General features: G+C 35.6%; 1 protein-coding gene across 1 annotated transcript in view; it reads left to right on the top strand.

The window, feature by feature from the left end:
* The window catches only part of ATP8B (ATPase phospholipid transporting 8B), a 135,251-nt gene extending 117,372 nt beyond the window's left edge, over nt 1-17,879 (top strand). The window contains exons 17-19 of the mRNA XM_089101782.1: nt 1,039-1,193; nt 4,561-4,721; nt 13,210-17,879. Of these exons, the coding sequence (XP_088957908.1) occupies nt 1,039-1,193; nt 4,561-4,721; nt 13,210-13,319 (426 nt within the window). The 3' untranslated portion in view covers nt 13,320-17,879. The remainder of the gene's footprint in view (nt 1-1,038; nt 1,194-4,560; nt 4,722-13,209) is intronic.
* The last annotated feature ends 339 nt before the right edge of the window (nt 17,880-18,218 follow it).

Here is an 18,218-nt window from a genome sequence, read left to right as displayed (position 1 = left end):
GCCACCCATTCTTCCAAATCACAACAGGAGTGCGGCAAGGAAGTGCAATGGCCCCATAGCTTTTCAATGCCATCATAGACCACATTATGACAAAGGCAACGTCACTTCTCAGTTTTGAGCTCAAGTTTGGAGATTGTGTCATCTCAGATGCTTATTTTGCTGATGACCTTGCCGTCCTAGCGGACTTTATAGATCAGTTGCTGGAAGCGCTTCGGATCTTACGAGAAGAGGCAGCAAGCGTGGGACTGCAGATAAACTGGGATAAAACGAAAATTATGGCTATAGACCCGTCCTCTCCTACTGTTAATTCTCCAGTTAGCCTAGACAGAACAACTATTATTAAAATTTTTCAAAGGTTTAGTTACCAAGGCTCCACAATTTCTTCAGATGGCTTGCTTCAGTCCAAGTTGCAAGCAAGGATATCCAAAGCTTTTGCCATTGGTAGGCTGAACCGTCATCTTTGGTGAAAACCGAACATCAGTCATTCAACTAAACTGCGAGTTTTCAATGCCCTCGTTGGTTCTGTAATGCGTTACGGAGCTGAAACGTGGCATGCATCAACCACAACACTAAAGGCCATCGATGTATTCCAAGAACCTGAAGAGCCTGAGAAGGATCGAAGGTCTAAGATGGTTTGATTTGATAAGTAATGAAAATCTGCTGCAGCTCACCAAGCAGACTCGGTTTTCTATCCAAGCAGCTGAGCGTACCTTGCGATAGTTCGGACACCTACTTCGAATGCCCCTGCACTTACCGGCAAAGATAATCTTTGACTTTGACCGTACGGAAGCTGGTTGAAAGCGACCCAGGGCCGACCAAAGAAACGATGGTCCGACAGCCTGTCCGAGTTTCTGACGATGGAAAACATCAGACCGAGCGAAGTACAAACGCTCGCAATGGACCAAAGGGGATGGAGGAAGCAGACGTCACTCTCTACGCCGAGCAGCGTCCGACAGGAGACCTAAATCAAGTAAGTCAAGTCATTCTGAGTACGTGGCTCAGCCTCTTGTAAAATAAATGTGCTTTTTTATTTTTCAGTCAATGGAAGAGGTCACGTTTTGGGCAACGCTTGGATTGACCTTAGTTATCCTTCTAGTACCTGTGATTGCTTACCGGTTTTATTTAGTTGATACTCAGCCGACGCTGTCAGACAGGGTCCGTCTCAAGCAGAGACTATCAGCTAAATCACTTGGGTACGTTATATCGTATTTTGTTCTTATGCGACTTTCTCACTGCCTACGTAATTTCTTATTCTCTGTGGCTTCCACACTTTTTGCACTACGGCTATTTAAAAATCGTAAGACTTTTATCGTCATTATCTAAAATCATTACGGCTTTATAGGAGAAAATTATTAATTTATTTTCAAAATTACTTCAATTCAATTCAATCGGGTTTTATTAAAACAAATAGAAATAAATAAACATTAATAAACTTCTCAATGCAAAAAACGCACGTTGAGTCCCTTAAAAAAAATAACGAATTGCGCAATTAAACAAACTTAATTGCGTATTCAGGGTTTTCATTTCATGCTGCTTTTTAGATTTTTCTATAACGTAGAATAAGCTTACGTAACGTAAAATTGTATGTAGAGTACGAGTTTGCGTGGTACTATCTACGTTACGGACTATTGCTGCGTAAGATTGCATAAAGTGACGTGAAGTCTTAAGTTATGCCAGTGTGAGCTCTATGCCGTAGTGTGAAAGAACCATTAGGGCTGGACAGCTGTAGAGTTTTTCTCCTGAATTTTAAGAGTGGGCACATGCGAGCGAAAGCCTGGCTTTTTTATATAAGAGGAAGGGTTCTCTTGGCAAATATTTTAAGTTGGATAAGCATTGATTCTAAATGAAGAAAATTCGTTTAGCCAAGTCATCAAGTAGTATCAGCATGATGAATTAAGTGAAATCTTGTAAGTTTAACCTCAGCAGTAATTGTTTTCCACGAGTTCAGCATTGAAAATATTCTAACTTAAATAGGTCACAGTAGAAAAATACTAATAAGGAGCGTTAATTTGGATGGCATTCTTAATTCAAAATCTAGCTTAAAATATGCTCTTATTGGATATATGTGGCTGGTTTTGCTTAAAAAACAAAAAAACAAAAAAAAAACGCTACTTTTGTCCATTCACTTAATTTTCCGCTATCTATATTTCATCTCCTAGTTTCATCTTTTATCAATTTCCATGTCTTTTTAATGATTTTGGTTTAGATGTTTTTCCTACATCCCTCAGGGCAGGGATTTAAGTCTCTCTGTCGCTGATTATTGGTTTGTGGCAGGGGTCAGTGGTGTGCCTTCCTAAGCTCAGTCAGAGTCGACCTTGATCTAAAGGGGCACCTTGAGAAATTTGGTGGATGGTGTGTAATAGCACAGAACTACTGACCAGTCGCCCATTGAACTTCCTGGAGGAAGGGCCGTGAAACAGAGATCAGAACTATAGTCTAGTAGCGTGTCTTTTACTTTTTTATATATTTTTTTTTATGTGAAACAGAGTTCCGTCTCAAGTAGAGACTGTCAGCCACAACATTTCAGTATCACGTACTGCATTATAAGTTTAACTTGTGGTATTGTTTATATTTTATTTCATACTTTTATTTTCTATTAATTCATATTTTTTCTTCTTTCACTGGTTTTATTTTATCTTGTTGTTTTAGTAACTTGTGTAAAAACATAAATTTTAAGCCGTGTTTGTATTATTCACAATTCATAGGAAATAGCAAACATGTATGTGTTTTTTTCTTTTTCCCCCTTTTTCTTTAATGTTTATTTTTAGGAGTTTTTTTTTTAGTTTCTTATATTTTTCATACAAATTACCTATTTTTGGCTTGCTTTTCTTATTTCACTGCTATCTTGGTTTAATTAAATAACAGGTCTAACCTTTGTAGAAACAGTAGCCCAAAAATATAAGATTATAAACATTCAGTTTTGCATAATCTACGTAAAGTCCTGGCAATTTATCTGGTATATAATATATTAGCGGAAATACGGATACAACAGAATGAAATTTTACTCAACATAGCAAAAGATACTCATCAAATAGCGAACGACCTTGTCATGGTCATGGCTTGTCATTGTCATGGCTCTTGTTACGAATTCACACTGTTGGACGATGCGATTAGACTGTCATTCATTATCATGAGCTCAAAAGTTTGAAAAATATGACTACTACAATGTGGTTTCAATCTGCCAACCTACATCTGGATTTTCAGAAGATATAAGAGCTACCCCCTCCAAAATATTACCCTTAGAAAAGAAATTAGATTGAAATAAATGTATGTTGCTAAAATTTTTGAAGGGTATAGTAAATGGAACTAGTCAAGCTATCGCCCTAACATAACCTATTCACCTAGTATTTTAACTAAAATGATTGTCTTATCGAGCCACCATCTACAGCAAAGCTATCATTAAATTAGCACTAGGTATCATCAAAACATTCGCTAAAACTAGACTGAAATAAAAACCAAAATTTGTAGCGTGTCAAGCCAAAGTTGTCAAGACAACCAAGTTATTGCTGAATTGTTATCCCCAAAATATTCGCTAAATGTGTCATACTACACTGTAAAGTCAGTTTTACAAAAGGAAGAAAAACTGAATAAATAGATTAGACTCTTATTAAGGACCCGACTTATGCAGTAACATTTTTTAAGGAATCCAAGATACAAAAAGAATTATTTTTGTCAAAATCTCCGTTTCTTAACATTTTTTCAAGTGGACTTCTGGCTAAAGTTTTAGACTTTAGCCTTGACTAATAGCCAATTGCTTGACTAATAGCCAATGCTTGACTTGCTTGACTAATAGCCAATGGTTATCTTAGAATTGCAGTTCTTGCTTGACTTGCTTGACTAATAGCCAATGGTTATCTTAGAATTGCAGTTCTTGCTTGACTTGCTTGACTAATAGCCAATGGTTATCTTAGAATTGCAGTTCTTGCTTGACTTGCTTGACTAATAGCCAATGGTTATCTTAGAATTGCAGTTTCCGGGCAATTTGACTCTATTTAAAGCACAGAAATTCCCGGAAATACAATTTTTATATGAAAATTCCAACTTGCTTTATTTCAATTGAATGAGCCCTCTTTTGAGTTTCTACAACCAATCCTTCTACACCAAGTGGTCGGAAAAAATAAAGACACAAACTCGGGATAGATCCTTCTTTGCTACAGTGCTCCCAGAGGAGAGCGTTTTGATAAGGAGGATATAACGTATTTTTGCAGAAGTCAGAAACTTCTATGCATGTTGAGAACCAGAAAAGATTTAAACAGATCTACGCACCATATTTAAAATAAAATAAAGCACCTACCTTGTTTGGATAGAAAATTTTCAGACGGGGAAAATTTCAGAGAATTTTGCATGTTGGCAATGCATCTTTGTTATTGCTCAACAAATTTTACCGTCCTCTTGCATAACTCCGTTTTAAAATAGATCTTTACCATTTTTCTTGTTTATACCAAAGTTGGTGAAGTAGTTATATTTAAGCTCTGTTTCAACTTCCCTAACTTAAAACTTCTATTAAAATCCCTCACATGAAATAAAGTCTTGTTAGTTGAGTTTTTTTTCTGTTTCTAGCGTTGCTAAATCCCGGGACAACCTTAGAACACCATCTATACGGCGCAGTCGAAGGTCACTCAGAAGTGGTTACGCTTTTTCTCACCAGGAGGGCTTTGGTCGCCTTATCACGTCTGGAAAAATCATGCGCAGACCCAAAACAGATCCTTCCAACATTCAAGGTATGAATATTTGAAGAAATTGATAAATATTGTTTTATCTTTATTCCATGTTATTCTTCTCAAACTAATACTGATTAAGATAGCCTCAAACCCACACATTTAATCGAGTGACAATTTATCGAGTTAATTATGAAAGAATTTCCTGTTTAGTGAGATGATTCGTAATTTTGTATTTTTGTTTCTTATTAATAATGTATTTATTTCGTTGAAAATCAAGAACAAGAAAATAAACCATTTTTGTCCTCATGGCCTCTTCTTGGCCTGTTCGTACCTGAAAATCAGGGTTGGCTTAGATTTTTCTTTTGGTTGTTTCAAGTGTTATAAATTTTTTTGGACAGCATCACATTTTCGTCACTATTGTCACGATGAACCGTTGAAATTAATAAGCGAAACTAATTAGCTAAATTTGAAAGAGCTTTTCCATCGGTAACAATTCAAACCTTAACAATCTCTTGACTCCCAAAGACAACTATACCTTCATACGAAAGCTAAACCTTCTTAAACTGTTTGATGCTATATGTTTTTAGCTTTTTTTGGCGGATTTTTCCCCACATTTCTGTTTTAAATCTTTTCCCCGCCATTATTGAAAATTGCATATCTGTATATGGAGGTATTTTTCTTCAAATATCGGATTTCCGATTATTTTCATTTTTGAGGTATATATATATGGCTGTGTACATTTTTAATTAACCAATTTAAGCAATCAGATTTCATTTTCAATATCCTTGATACTTAAACGAAACTTGTTATTTATTTTTGAAAATTTTAATTTATTTGAAGTTTTTTTTAAATTGTTATTTTTCTGTTGAAGTTTGAAAATTCATTTATAACTGTATTTGTCAATTTGACAAGAAGCGCAAATTTGGCGTTTTTTGGTCGTGAAAGTCTTTTTGAAATAAAGGGCTTTCTTTATCTTATCTATTTCAAACATATGTTTTAACCTTCAGTGTCTCATTTATACGAAACACAAGCATCAATCATCTTTCTTGGGCCCATGCATGTGCTCAAAAAGGTATCTGCCCCCTTCTGTCTTTCCCCTCGTAAAAGACAATGCATTTTTCATTCAATATTCTTTATTTTCCAGAATTTGCAAATTATTTTGTGTTTTTTCACCGTGTCCGCCCTCCCCGTCTGAGAAGCAAAAATCATATGTACGTGTCTAAGATGAAGCCTTTTCCTCGAGATACGTTGTCTTCCTTTTTGTTTCTTCTTTATAAGTCTTCTCAGCTTTATTTTTCTTTCTGCCTGTTATTCAAACAATGTTCACTTGTGTTTAAGTCTTGTTCATTTACACTTTTTGGGTACCTACTGGTTTACTCTCATATCATTTTTATCAGATATACTTTTATGTACATATGCATAAAAAAGGGACTCCAAGACTCCTTTCCTAATTCACTCGCTCTATGACGAATATGGTATTTTGTGTCTTGTTTTAGCATATGCTGGCTTTGTGCTGATATGTCGAAAGTGAATGACCTTGCATATATGTGCATTTCATTCAAGCAGCTAGAAGTGCTAATTATGGGATGGTGTGACAATATTTCTTCTCTTAGATTTAGAAGAACGGTTTTTGTGTTTTCATTGAAAAAAATGGTCCTCCATACATTTTGAAAAATACCATTTTTTTGTATTCTCCGTTAAAAATTGAAAAAAGGCTCCTTGCCCCCTTGTACATTTTTGTTAATTGGTGATCCTGCAAGCAGTGAAGACTTGGTCAATGTGCTATGATCTTGATCACCTCCCTCTTATTTTGTCGGCTCCACATATCATTTCTATTTCTGTGCTCCTGACAGGAAGCACAGAAAATTATGTTTCTTGTTTGAAAATTTTGTTGTTTCTTGGTGTCGTTACATAGGGGTATTGAGAAGTACCTGAGTTATCAAACACCTTCAGTCCTCAGTTATATAGATTATGAGCAAGCGTTTGATTCTGTTGATAGAAGAGCTTTAGCGAAGATCTTATCCTTGTATGGTATACCAGACAAACACATTAAAGTGATTAGTGCTATGTACGGAGAATACCAATGCTGCGGTTAAGGTGATAGGAAATGAGGTTAGCAGCTTGTTTCGTATAAGATCAGGAGTTAAGCAGTGTTGTGTTCTATCCCCCTTTATATGGATCATTTTGATGGACTTTGTCATAAGTAGCACAGCAAAGACAATGCGAAAACAGGGAATCAAATGCGGTGGAGAAACTTTCCTGGACTTAGATTATGCTGATGATTTAAGCATCCTAGATGAAAGGGTGAGCAAAATGAATGAACTCTTAGAGATTTTGCGACTTCAGGGTGCTAGAATAGGTTTGAAAATTAATATTAAGAAGACTGAGTCGCTAAGGCTAGGAATAAGTGAAGATAAAAAGTTGACATTGGGTAATGAATAGATCGATCAAGTGGACAGGTTCAGTTACCTTGGTGGTATTATTAGTAAAGACGGTTGGTGCAGTGGATATGTTAGAAGTAGAATAGCCAAGGCCCAAGGTTTTTTTCCACATTTGAAAAAAGTTTGGAAGAATAGGAAGATAAGTCTGCAAACCAAGTATAGGATATTGGAAGCTACAGTAATGACAGTGGTCAAATATGGTTATGGAGCATGGGCGCTCCGGAAATGGGATGAAGATTTGCTAGATGTTTTCCAGAGAAATTGTATACGGATTGTTTCGGGTACCCGGCTAACTGACAGTATTTCAAACAACAGGCTCTACGAAAAGTGCGGTTCAGTCCCGCTTTCTAGGGTTATAATGAGAGAAAGGTTGAGGTGGCTTGGGCACGTTCTAAGGATGAAGGATGACAAATTGCCGAAGATTACCTTTGCGGCCAACCGTCTAGGGCTAAACGGAAAGCAGGTCGTCCGCGGTGGGGATGGGAGAATGTCATAAAGAAAGAGTTAAGGGAAATGGGAACTTCCTGGGGGGGGGGGGGTGTAAAGAGGGAGGCTTTGAATAGATTGGGATGAAGGAGGAGGATGCGTAGCTTTGTTGGCCTCAGGCGGCTTGGTGCTACGGTGAGTTGTTAATAGTAGTAGTCCTCACGACGCCTCCCGGAGAAAAAAAAAGAAATTATACAAATTTCCATAAAATTGAGAAAAATGTTGTTTTTTTGGAAGAGGGGTAGTGTATTTACTTTTCTTGTTTCGAAATTGGAGACTGAAATGAGTAGAAGAGAAGAGACGCATAAAAAGAGCAAAGGAACAGTCCTAGGTTGACAGCCGGAGTAATATCTGCTCATGTTCATAACGTAAAACTCTTTTAGGTTGAAAGTTCTACATCAGTCCAACAATTTAATGTGCCTGGCATCTTATCAATTATCGATAATTCAAAAACTTCTCACCAGCGTGTAATCTTCTATCCTTAAGGCTTTATACTTATAGCTTTATTACATGAATGGACAGCTATATAATATAGAATCATAACAATATAATCATAATATAAATATAATAATATAATGCGCAATAATATAAAGAATATAATGATATAAAACAGGTCTGATAATCTGTATGTTTTACTACGATAGTTTACGTGTTAATGTAAATGCTGGCAAAAATGGTATATTTCCACAGCCAGCTTAAAATAACAGATAACGATCTTGAAAAAAACCTTTCCTAATGGTATGGATGAAAAAGCATATAAACGCCCCGAATACCCGTATTGTTATTTATTGTAAATTAACAAGTGGCTAATCGCACCTTTGATAGCGAAATAGGTTGATCTCTGCTTGGCAGCACCTGGCCTGGGAATTGAACCCAACAGCTGCAAGGTTGGGCGATAGGTTTGTTACCTGTCCCATTGGAAAAAAAACTGGAAACTGGAGTTGCGACAGTTTTCGATGCCCTATGCGCCATCTACGGCTTTGGATGATCTTTGGTCTTTTATCTTTTAACCCAAATAGTATTGGTAATAGTTAGTTCACACGGATGGGATTCGCATCATTCCTCAAAGGAATTCCTTTCAGGATTGATTGTTTTCCCGTTATGTCTTTCTGTTTGATTTTTTTCAACTTTTCCCCCTGGAACCCGATGAGCTTAATGGACATTCCAAGGTGAAATATTTAAAAGCTAGAATCATGTCGAAAATAAATCATCCGCAGACCCATAATATTATAGCCATAATTGAGAATTATCCATATCTATTTAATACTGGTCACAAAGAATATAAAAACATAAAAAAAACAACAAACATGGCAGGAAATTGCCTGAAACGGGAAATGATGAAAGGAAAATGATGGGCGGACGTGCCATCTTCTTAAATTTTTTCCGGATTAACTAATTCCTCAGATTCTAGAAAACTGGAGCTAGCTAAAACTACTAAAATGCTGCCAAGGCTAAAGCTTTTGAGTCTGAATCATTCATGCTGTATTGGTTTGAAATTTTTTGCTTCCCTTCATGACGTCTTGTGCGTTCGAACACTTTCCCATGAGTGTGAACAGTTTCCCGTCGATCCTTGATAGTTTCCCTAATCGTTTCCCATCCGTGTGAACTAACTATAACTAACAAGAGGGGAAGCTGGCGCTAGTGTCGAAAACAAAATCACCAATATTGTCTAGCGCTTGATGTTGCATGGCCTTTTTTTTTTTTTTTTTTTGGGCTAGCTAATTTTTCCAAATACACTAATTTTGCTCACTGTTACACAAAAAAAATGCTAAGAAACACCAAACGCTATAATCTAGCATTTGGTGCTGGACAACCCGCCGGCCGCATGCGGACCGCTGTCATATGTAGAATTGCTATATTATTTATGAAATAGATAATTCTATTTTGAATAAGATAAAACTGAAAGAATAAAATTTTCCGTTTCCAACACAAAGTTTTTGTGAAAATTCATCCTACCTACTCGCTTACATGTTACAACTCTGTCTATTTAACGCAACATCAGTTTTAAAAACACCCAATCAAGTTTTTTTTTTTTTTTTTTTAATAATTATAAGCCTATTACCAATCATTGCTTTGAAGTCTTTGTGCATTAATGACTGAGATAACGTTTCCAAATAAAGTGAATGTACCGGATATTTTATTCTGTATCTTAATTGTCGTGACCTCGAATACATTTCTATTTGAATCTACTGATGATTGCAGTCCTGCTCATGGGTCCAGGAAGTTGATTAGTGTAAAACGCTTCATATTCAGTTTTCAGTTTGCATTTGTCCACACATCTTGTAGCTGTAGTATTCAATCTGTGCTGCAGAAATTGGATGTAACACTGAAATTCGGCCCCATCGACAGGTAAAAAATAGCAATATTAGCTATTTTATACATAAATCAATTGGTATATATCTTTATATTCTATTTAAGACATTCAAAACTTGGCCCATCATGTGGCCCAATTGAATCAGGAAATTAATTCGAAAAAAGCGTGAATTGAGGGCACGAATAGTGCTGAGCTTGCTGAGCGCACGAATAATGACAGTCTTATAGCTGTTTATTATGTAAATCTTAATTGTATAACTACCAAGCCAATCATTAATCTTCTTGTTAAAACTGCTTCCATGAGCCACCTTGGAGGGACTTGTAAAATGGTTTGAAGGATAAAAGTTGACAGTATAAAGTTATTCTTAGGAACAAGGATATATTGATATTTTTACTCCTTCTTTCTCCTCCTTTAGAAGTATTTTACCCCGTTTCTCTTTTTCTGGCCACTGGCGCATGCTCCTTAGCTGCTCCTCAGCTACTCAAAAATTGAATTGGTAATTAATGAGCGTCTCTGTCATATAAATTTGAAGTAGTACACATATACTCGTACACAAATCAGAATTTTACGTAAAAATAAGGTTCATTGCATAGTTTATCAGGATATAATCGCAGGAATAAGTTATAACAGATTGATTTTGTTGCCCCTTGTTCCTCCTCCTTTAGAAGTATTTTACCGTTTCCCTTTCTCCCTGGCGACTAGCGTAAGCTCTTTAAGCCACTCCGCAGCAACTCATAATTTTAATTGGTAATTAATGAGCATTTTTATCGTATATACTTGAAACTATACGTCACACATTCGTGTAAAAATAAAAATTCTACGCAAAATATATTTCAGTATATAGTTTGTCGGAATATATTCATATGAATAAGGAGTAACATATTGAAGTTATTTTTGGTATCCCTCCTTCTTTGGAAATAACTTCTACTGTTTATTCCTGCTTGCTTGCCACTAGTATGAGCTCCTTAACCTGCTCCTCAACTAGTCGGTATGCTAATCTGTAATAGTGGGCAAGGCCGTATCCAGGAAATTATTTGGGGGGGGGGGTTCTCCTCGGGTTGGACCTAATCCATGTCTAACGGTAAAAGAAGACAAAAGATAGGAATATAAAATACTGTAGCCTATATTGAAGCTAAGAAACGTAATAGTTACAAAATGAATTCACAGAATAAAATCAATTTGACGTGTTTTTGATTTGCGAACATGTCAATAACTGCATCAGTATCAATATCAACATCCCTGTGCACTGACAGTAACGCTAGACCTGTCAAATGTTCTTCACCGGTTGCATTTCGTAGCCATGTCTTAAGCTGTCACAAGGTAGAGAAAGTCCTTTCCATGTAGCAGTTGAAACAGGCCAAGTAGCTACAATTGTAAGAAGGCGGCTGATGTTTGGAAAGAAATCAGTATTGCACGTATCAAGTGCAGCCAAAGCCGAGACAGGTCTTTCTTTGACGTTAGCTTTCTGCCACTTCGCTTTCAACAATTTCAGTTCGTGGCTTAGGGCATCTGGCTCTGGTAAAAGGTCGGAGTAAATATCATTATTCTCACTGATTTCTGCATCAGACAAGTTTCTTTTGTCTAAGTTCGGAGGTATGAAGCCACTTAAAGTTGTCAAAATTATACGATGCCCCATAAATCTCTCCTTGAGTTCTGACATGAGGTAGTCCATTAATGGAATGTATGTGGAAGCTCTGTACGCTTCTTTCGACCAACCGATGTCACAGTGGTTGTTTCGACGACGACCAACTCTTGGAAACATCAATTCTATCTTCAGATCTCTGGCAAAATCTTCAATTTTTGAATACAACGAGTCGAACGAAGAATTTGTGTCATCGCGTGGGCCCACAACTGGCTGCACAGGCCAGACTTTGTCCGGTTAAATCTGATACGGAAACAAACACAAGAAAATCTTTGCGTAAAGCTCTGTTTGAAATATATCGAACACAAATGGACAGCTGCTTTGTTTTTCTTATGTCAGATGTTTCATCCGCTAAAACTGAATAGCACAAACTTTCGTTTACCCTTTTAACAATATCAGCTTGAATCATTTTTCCACTTTGAAGCGTTTAATCTCGAATAGTTTTAGTAATAACTATATTAACGCATAGCTTAGATTCTTAGCTATTCATTGATATATACAATTCTTCTCAATTCCTCTTTGGTAACAAGATGTGAGTGTTTTAGTTTTACATAATTTTGCTCAATCGGATACTGGTCTTTTACCCTAACGTACCTGTTCTGAGATTCGCATTCTGGCTCTGGTTGCCAGGTATCCACGCTTTCTATTGCGGGCCTTTTCCCTTGAAAGTATCGAAAAAAATCGTTATCCGCTTGTCGCTTCCTCATTGTTTCAGTGTTAGATACAAACTGACCTGGGATTGGATTGCACCAGCTAAGAGAAGGCTGAACTGAAGAAGAAGATATGCTGCCTAATCCTAACAATTGACTCTATTGTTCACTCAAGCTAAGCCGGTAATTACAGTAACCTTGTGATTTGGTAAGCTTAAAATATGAGAGTTTCATAAAGCGGTCAAAGTGTTGAAAAAACAATTTTCTTTGACATTGTTTTTTTTTTGGGGGGGGGGAGATCAAACGCCCTAATCCCTGGATACGGCCTTGTTAGTGGGCAAGTTTTTTTTATAATTTTAAATACGAATTTAATGTACAAATTTAAAATAATTATAAAATATTCTGAAACAGGTAAGAATTCATGATTTCCGGTATGTTTTTCAAAAAATTTTTACTGATATTCAGTATGTGTCCTTGAATTTTATGACTGTCTTTGAATTGCAGATCTTTGATATGTCACATTGAACTTTATGCCTCATTAATTATGTATAGTGTAATAAACAGTATTACCAAGTATTAGTCCTGTTCAAACAAGGCTAAGAGACCGTCGAGTGACAAGCATAAACAAGAAAAAACTGCATCCTCTCCCCCTCATAAAAAAAACATCCTGAAAGCATCACAATGCCCCAGGTGTGAGAGTAAGCAGGGTAGTTTTACCAAAACTATACATCAAATTTGTCACCATTTTAACTAATTAATTCACCATATAATGAGAAATACTCACTTGGTTTTAGGCTTCAGGTACCGATTGCTGGCTATAACATCAAACAGCTGTTTTCACGGGTAAAGATTTGTGATTGGCGGGTTCTTACCGAAATATGTAATTATATAAGCTGTTATTCGTTCTATTTATTATCAGTAGTAATTGTATTTATTACAAAATATTCCTTGGATACTTAGTGACTTGTAATTTATCGAGAATGTCTGCAAGAACTGGGAACTTATTTCTTTGCAGGTGCAACTGCCAATGGTGGTTCATACGGTCGACGATTTTATCCAAGTGATGTGACATTTGCCCAAGTTCATAATAATAGACACTCTGTTCATGGCATGGGTGGAGTTTGAAAATTGATTTCATAATGAAATAATTCAGGTTGTGAGAAATCCATAAAGGAGTTCTGTGTATTGCTTCTTTTTTCTTTTTTTATATCTCAATATAGGGGTGTAGCCAGATCTTCATTTCTAAGAGTTTTATTACGGGGGTGGAGGGGGGCGCAAATATTACATGGTTGGGAAAAGAGATTTCTGGGAATGGATTTTAGTTTATCATATAGCTTATTTTAAAGGGAATGCAAGGTCGTGTTGTAAAATTCCAAAACCTGTGGTCTAGAAAAAGTTAGAAACCTGTGGAATATCGAATTTTTTTTTCATGGCTGCAATTTAAAATAGTGACAGATTCTACAACTTAACTAAGGACTAGTTATTAATGGCTGTAATGTGATTATTAAGTGATCACTTTATTTTACAAATATACTTTTATCCATCGGCGAACTTCTAAATCTGATTGTTGGAAGCGTACATTTTTTTTTTTTTTGAGAAGGACTTGTAAGAGAAGGGGATTGAGTCCCTAGCTCTTCTCACTTTAAAATATTATGCTAGACACTGCACAAATATATTTTGAAGATTTTTTTGGTCTGGGAAGGGGTCCAAATCTAAAGCCTCCCCCTCAAATCAGGCTATGCCCCTAGCTATATCGCTTTGCCGAACTGTATTTTCCGTGTCCGTCCTTATTTCTTGTTTTTGTCTACAGTATTAGCTGTTTTTTCAGGCACGTACGCTGGAATTTAAAGAAAAAAAATTTGATAATTTGCATATGAATTGCCCAAAAGTCAGGTAAATTTTCCCTCTCCCCCTACGTACGTCCCTGCATTTCTTATATAGCTTTTATAATTACCCATGTATTTTGCTCTGGTAAGCTAGAAAGTCACATTCACAAATTTTGAATTGAGATAAGTTGCCTCGGATTTTGTTTATTTTTTTTCTGTTTAAGGGCTAAAACTAACAAATAAAAATTATTTTAGTCTATTCCTCATTCAGAATGATATTTGCTTCTTTGGTTTATTTGTATTTTTGGAATTTGCTTACAAGTTATGCTCTGTTTCTATTTAGGTGCTAGAATTCACAAATAGGACCCAATTTATAATTAAGGAACACAATTAGGGGTAAATAGGGGCAAAACACTTTTTGCACTTTAGATTCATCTTATGTCTATTCCTACCCGGAAAGTGAGATTATCCAAGATGTATTTGTGTGGTTTAAAATCAAGAGCGGATCCAGGATTTTTGTTCGGGGGGGGGGGGTACCCGATTTTTTCCCGTCTTTACAGGTATTTTTAGACTTATTTTCGACTCGGCCAAAATTTCGGGGGGGGGGGGTTCAAACCGGGTAACCCCTTCCCCCGGATACGGCCTTGTTTAAAATTAAGAAAATATTAGAGCAGCATCACATTTATGTCAGTGTGTGTTGTCACATTGAACCAATAAAATGAATGAGCAAATTTGACAGCACTCCTTATCCATTGAATATGCTTTTAGCTTATTTTCATTGATTTTTTTACCCAATTTTTTTTTTTTTTTGCGCCCATGTACATGGAGGTGTTTTTCATCAAACATTGAATTCCCTATTTTTATTAGTTTTTAAGCTATATCTGGATTGAGTTATACCTCATTTAATCAAACAATAGTTCATTTAAACATCTAACAAGTAGCCGGCCAAGGTCTTGTGTAAGCTGTAATGTAGAAGGTAGTGTAAAATAATTAGTGAGATTTTAACTAACTAATTAAAAATTTAATCAATAAAATTTTACAACGCTTTTCTTCCATAAAAATTCAAATATTAAAAATCCGTCGATTCGTAAAAAACTACACCTTCAAAGGAACGCAATAACCTTCGGATTTTGTAAATTCGTCGGTAGAAAAGGTCAGAAATAACACTCAGTTGAAAATTTGACATTTTTGATGTATGGCTTTCATCATTATCAGGATAATTTTTACCATTTAATGATGTGTTTTCCTCTTTTTGCCTAATTTGAACTTGCTGTTCAAATCCTTTTCTTGCTGTTACTGTTAGTTTAGATTCAGTTTTTATACCGATGTGGTTGAAAGCAGATGTATCTAAACACTCAGCTTTGAACTGCTGAAACATTAATTGAAAGTTAATGGAACTCATTTTTTCCCGTTTATTAACGGCACAAACTAGAATTATATAATGGAGATGAGACTAATTCATATGTAGCTAAACTATTTAGTAAAAACAACTGAAGCACCAACTGAATTACAACCAATCACTCTGTTTTTGCTATTAATAGTCTATAACAGTATAGACTCAAGGCGTAAATGTAATCATGAAAACATACTGAAAACATATATAGAGTGTTCAACTAATTAGTTGGATTGTATAATTACGTTCAAAACAAAAAGGCTTATCTGAAAATATTTTCAAAATTATCTCAACTTTAATCTCCAGTGGAACTTTTCTATTTCTAAGAGGTAATGTATTTGCACCTGAATTTGGGAAAAGGAAGAACATGTTTGAAAATTATTTACAGAAATTACTCTCAGAATGGTAATAAAAAATTTCCTAGTGTCTCATTGTTTTGATGGTAGATTTGGATTAAAAAGTTCAGTTCAGTTTCCAGGGAAATTTATGAAACCAAACTTAAATTTTTACCTAGTCCTCACAAACTAAATAAAGATAATACTTAAGACCATAGGACCATTCGAAGGAATACCTAAATAAAACTGTGAAAACTACTTTAAAAGAATCCTATATTCTTACTTATCTCATTCCTAAAGGCGCTTTGCCTTAATTTAGCCCGAGCTTGTCCTCTAATGGAGTAATGTAGCGCCCAGCTTATTTATTGCCATTACATTTTATAATATCGCTACTCATTGCTTGTTTATCATTTCTACAGCGAGTGCTAATCAAACGGCGAGAAGAAAAATATATGGGCTAGGATTTATTTATGCCAAAAATTATTACTAAAGCTAAACTGCTTCCACTTAATGGTCAAAACATATAGATGTGATAAGTGTTTGTTTGGTCTTGACACGTGAATCTGATGATTTTTCGTTCTGAAAGTCCATTCCAATAGATTTTGGGTAAATATATTTTACCAATCCCGAAATTAACCCTTTTCTAGTTCGATTTTAGTACCATCTTGGTCCCGAACACCTATTTTTTCTGCTAAACACCTATCGCAAAAAAAGGGGGAATTACTTTCATTTAGGGACGAAACTTGTAGATGTCATAACATGCATTTGACCTTGTTTTAGGAATGAAAGATTTCTCATTCAGGAAGTCCATCTTAACAGATTTTGGCAAGCGAATTGTCCTAATTCTGAAATCTCTCCCATTTTGCAGAAATTCGAGTTCATTTATCAGAAATTTCCTTACTCTTTGTATTCGGCATGTTTGATTTGGTTCAATGGGCTTCATTCTTTATTGTGTTGACCCAGGCTCAGTAGCATCATTTCATAAAAATGAAGGCAGGGGGAGTAACTTATTTTTCAAAATAAAAGGGGGGTAATCTTGCTGCTTTTTCTGATTTTTGCAACGAAAATTGCAAAAAAGGTATTTTAAAATGAAAATACCAAAGAGGTATTTTTAAAAATTTAGGGGGTGGGGCAATCAATCTGGAGCGGAAAAATACCCCCTTTCCCCAATTGACGCCCTGCTTAGGTTCCATATCTTCCCTTTGCATGGAGTTCAAACCCCACATTCTCCGTTATTTATCTTTCAATAGTTTTGTGTACAATTTTCCACAATTTTAAATTCTTCAGATTTTAATGCTTATCATAGATTTTTGATGTTTTATTGCTCGTTTTATCCTCCAAAACATGCTATATACGTGTGAGTGTGTCTTGTTTTAAAATAAATATTTTTCTACATCTGAAACCAGTATTCTTCCTCTCCGGTTTTATTTTCGGATATTTTAATAGTCTTTCGATTTTCACACATTCAAAAAAATTGCTTACTTTCACCCTCCCTCCCCCTAAAATTAATTTATTTAAACCTATGATCACAGTTTTAAGCCAAAAAACACAGAAACATTTTTCGTTTTTACACCGCCAGGTTTATATGAAAAATACATGTACGCCTGTACAAAGGGGGGAGGCCCTGGAGAATCACCCAAAGATGCCTCATTTCCCAAAAATAGTCGCCTAAAAATGCGTATTTTCAATACGCTAAAAATGCGTATTTCCCAAAAATATTCCTCAGAACAGTATTAATTAATTATCAGAAAATATTCTGTTTGTCTTATTTTAAAACTGTTTCTTCTTTTTTGTTTGTTTGAAACGCATGGCCTGTCGCATTTCGTTCAATAATAGTACTTAAGTGCCTGGTTTGGTTATGCTGTTTAATATTTTTATAAAGATGTAAATAAGCGCAGCGTTGCGATGACCAAAATTGTGTAAATAGTTTGTTAATCGTCAAATATTCTACCGGATATTTTCCTTACAATGTTTCGTCTTTTTTTTGTCTAGTCGTTATTTTGAATGTCTGCGGGTTTGTTACTCAAAAGAGATAAGCTAATTGTACTTAGAAATTTAACTCTTCAGTTTTATCTTGTTGTTTGCTTTATTACTGTTATAATTATATACTTTATTTACTAAAAATAGTTTATTTGAACAATTTTCTAGCCGTGTTACTTATTTTAACCTAGCAAAGCGATTTCAACGTTCACAAACCGCCCTATTACCTTACTTTCTACTAGTGTGTACAGTGGATAAACTTAAGTCAAACCGGGCTGTGAAAATAAGTCAAGCGTAGGTTAGTCCTGCTAAATGTTTAAACCGCACTTAAAAAAAGATATTGCAGAGAACCATCCGGATTGCAGCGGTAGCTAACAACCTAGTAAGAGACGATCACGTCCAATGTTAAGAAATATAAAAACCCATAACTCCTCAAAAAGATTCAGATCAAAACTAAAAGTAGACCATTAGAACCGCCTTGTCTGAAACC

This window comes from Artemia sp. Qi Xiang Cuo, chromosome 15, assembly GCF_049724085.1.
Source record: "Artemia sp. Qi Xiang Cuo chromosome 15, ASM4972408v1, whole genome shotgun sequence".
NCBI classification, from domain to species: domain Eukaryota; kingdom Metazoa; phylum Arthropoda; class Branchiopoda; order Anostraca; family Artemiidae; genus Artemia; species Artemia sp. Qi Xiang Cuo.
The sequence above is the reverse complement of the archived record's forward strand: the minus strand, read 5'-3'. Positions and strand labels throughout refer to the sequence as shown.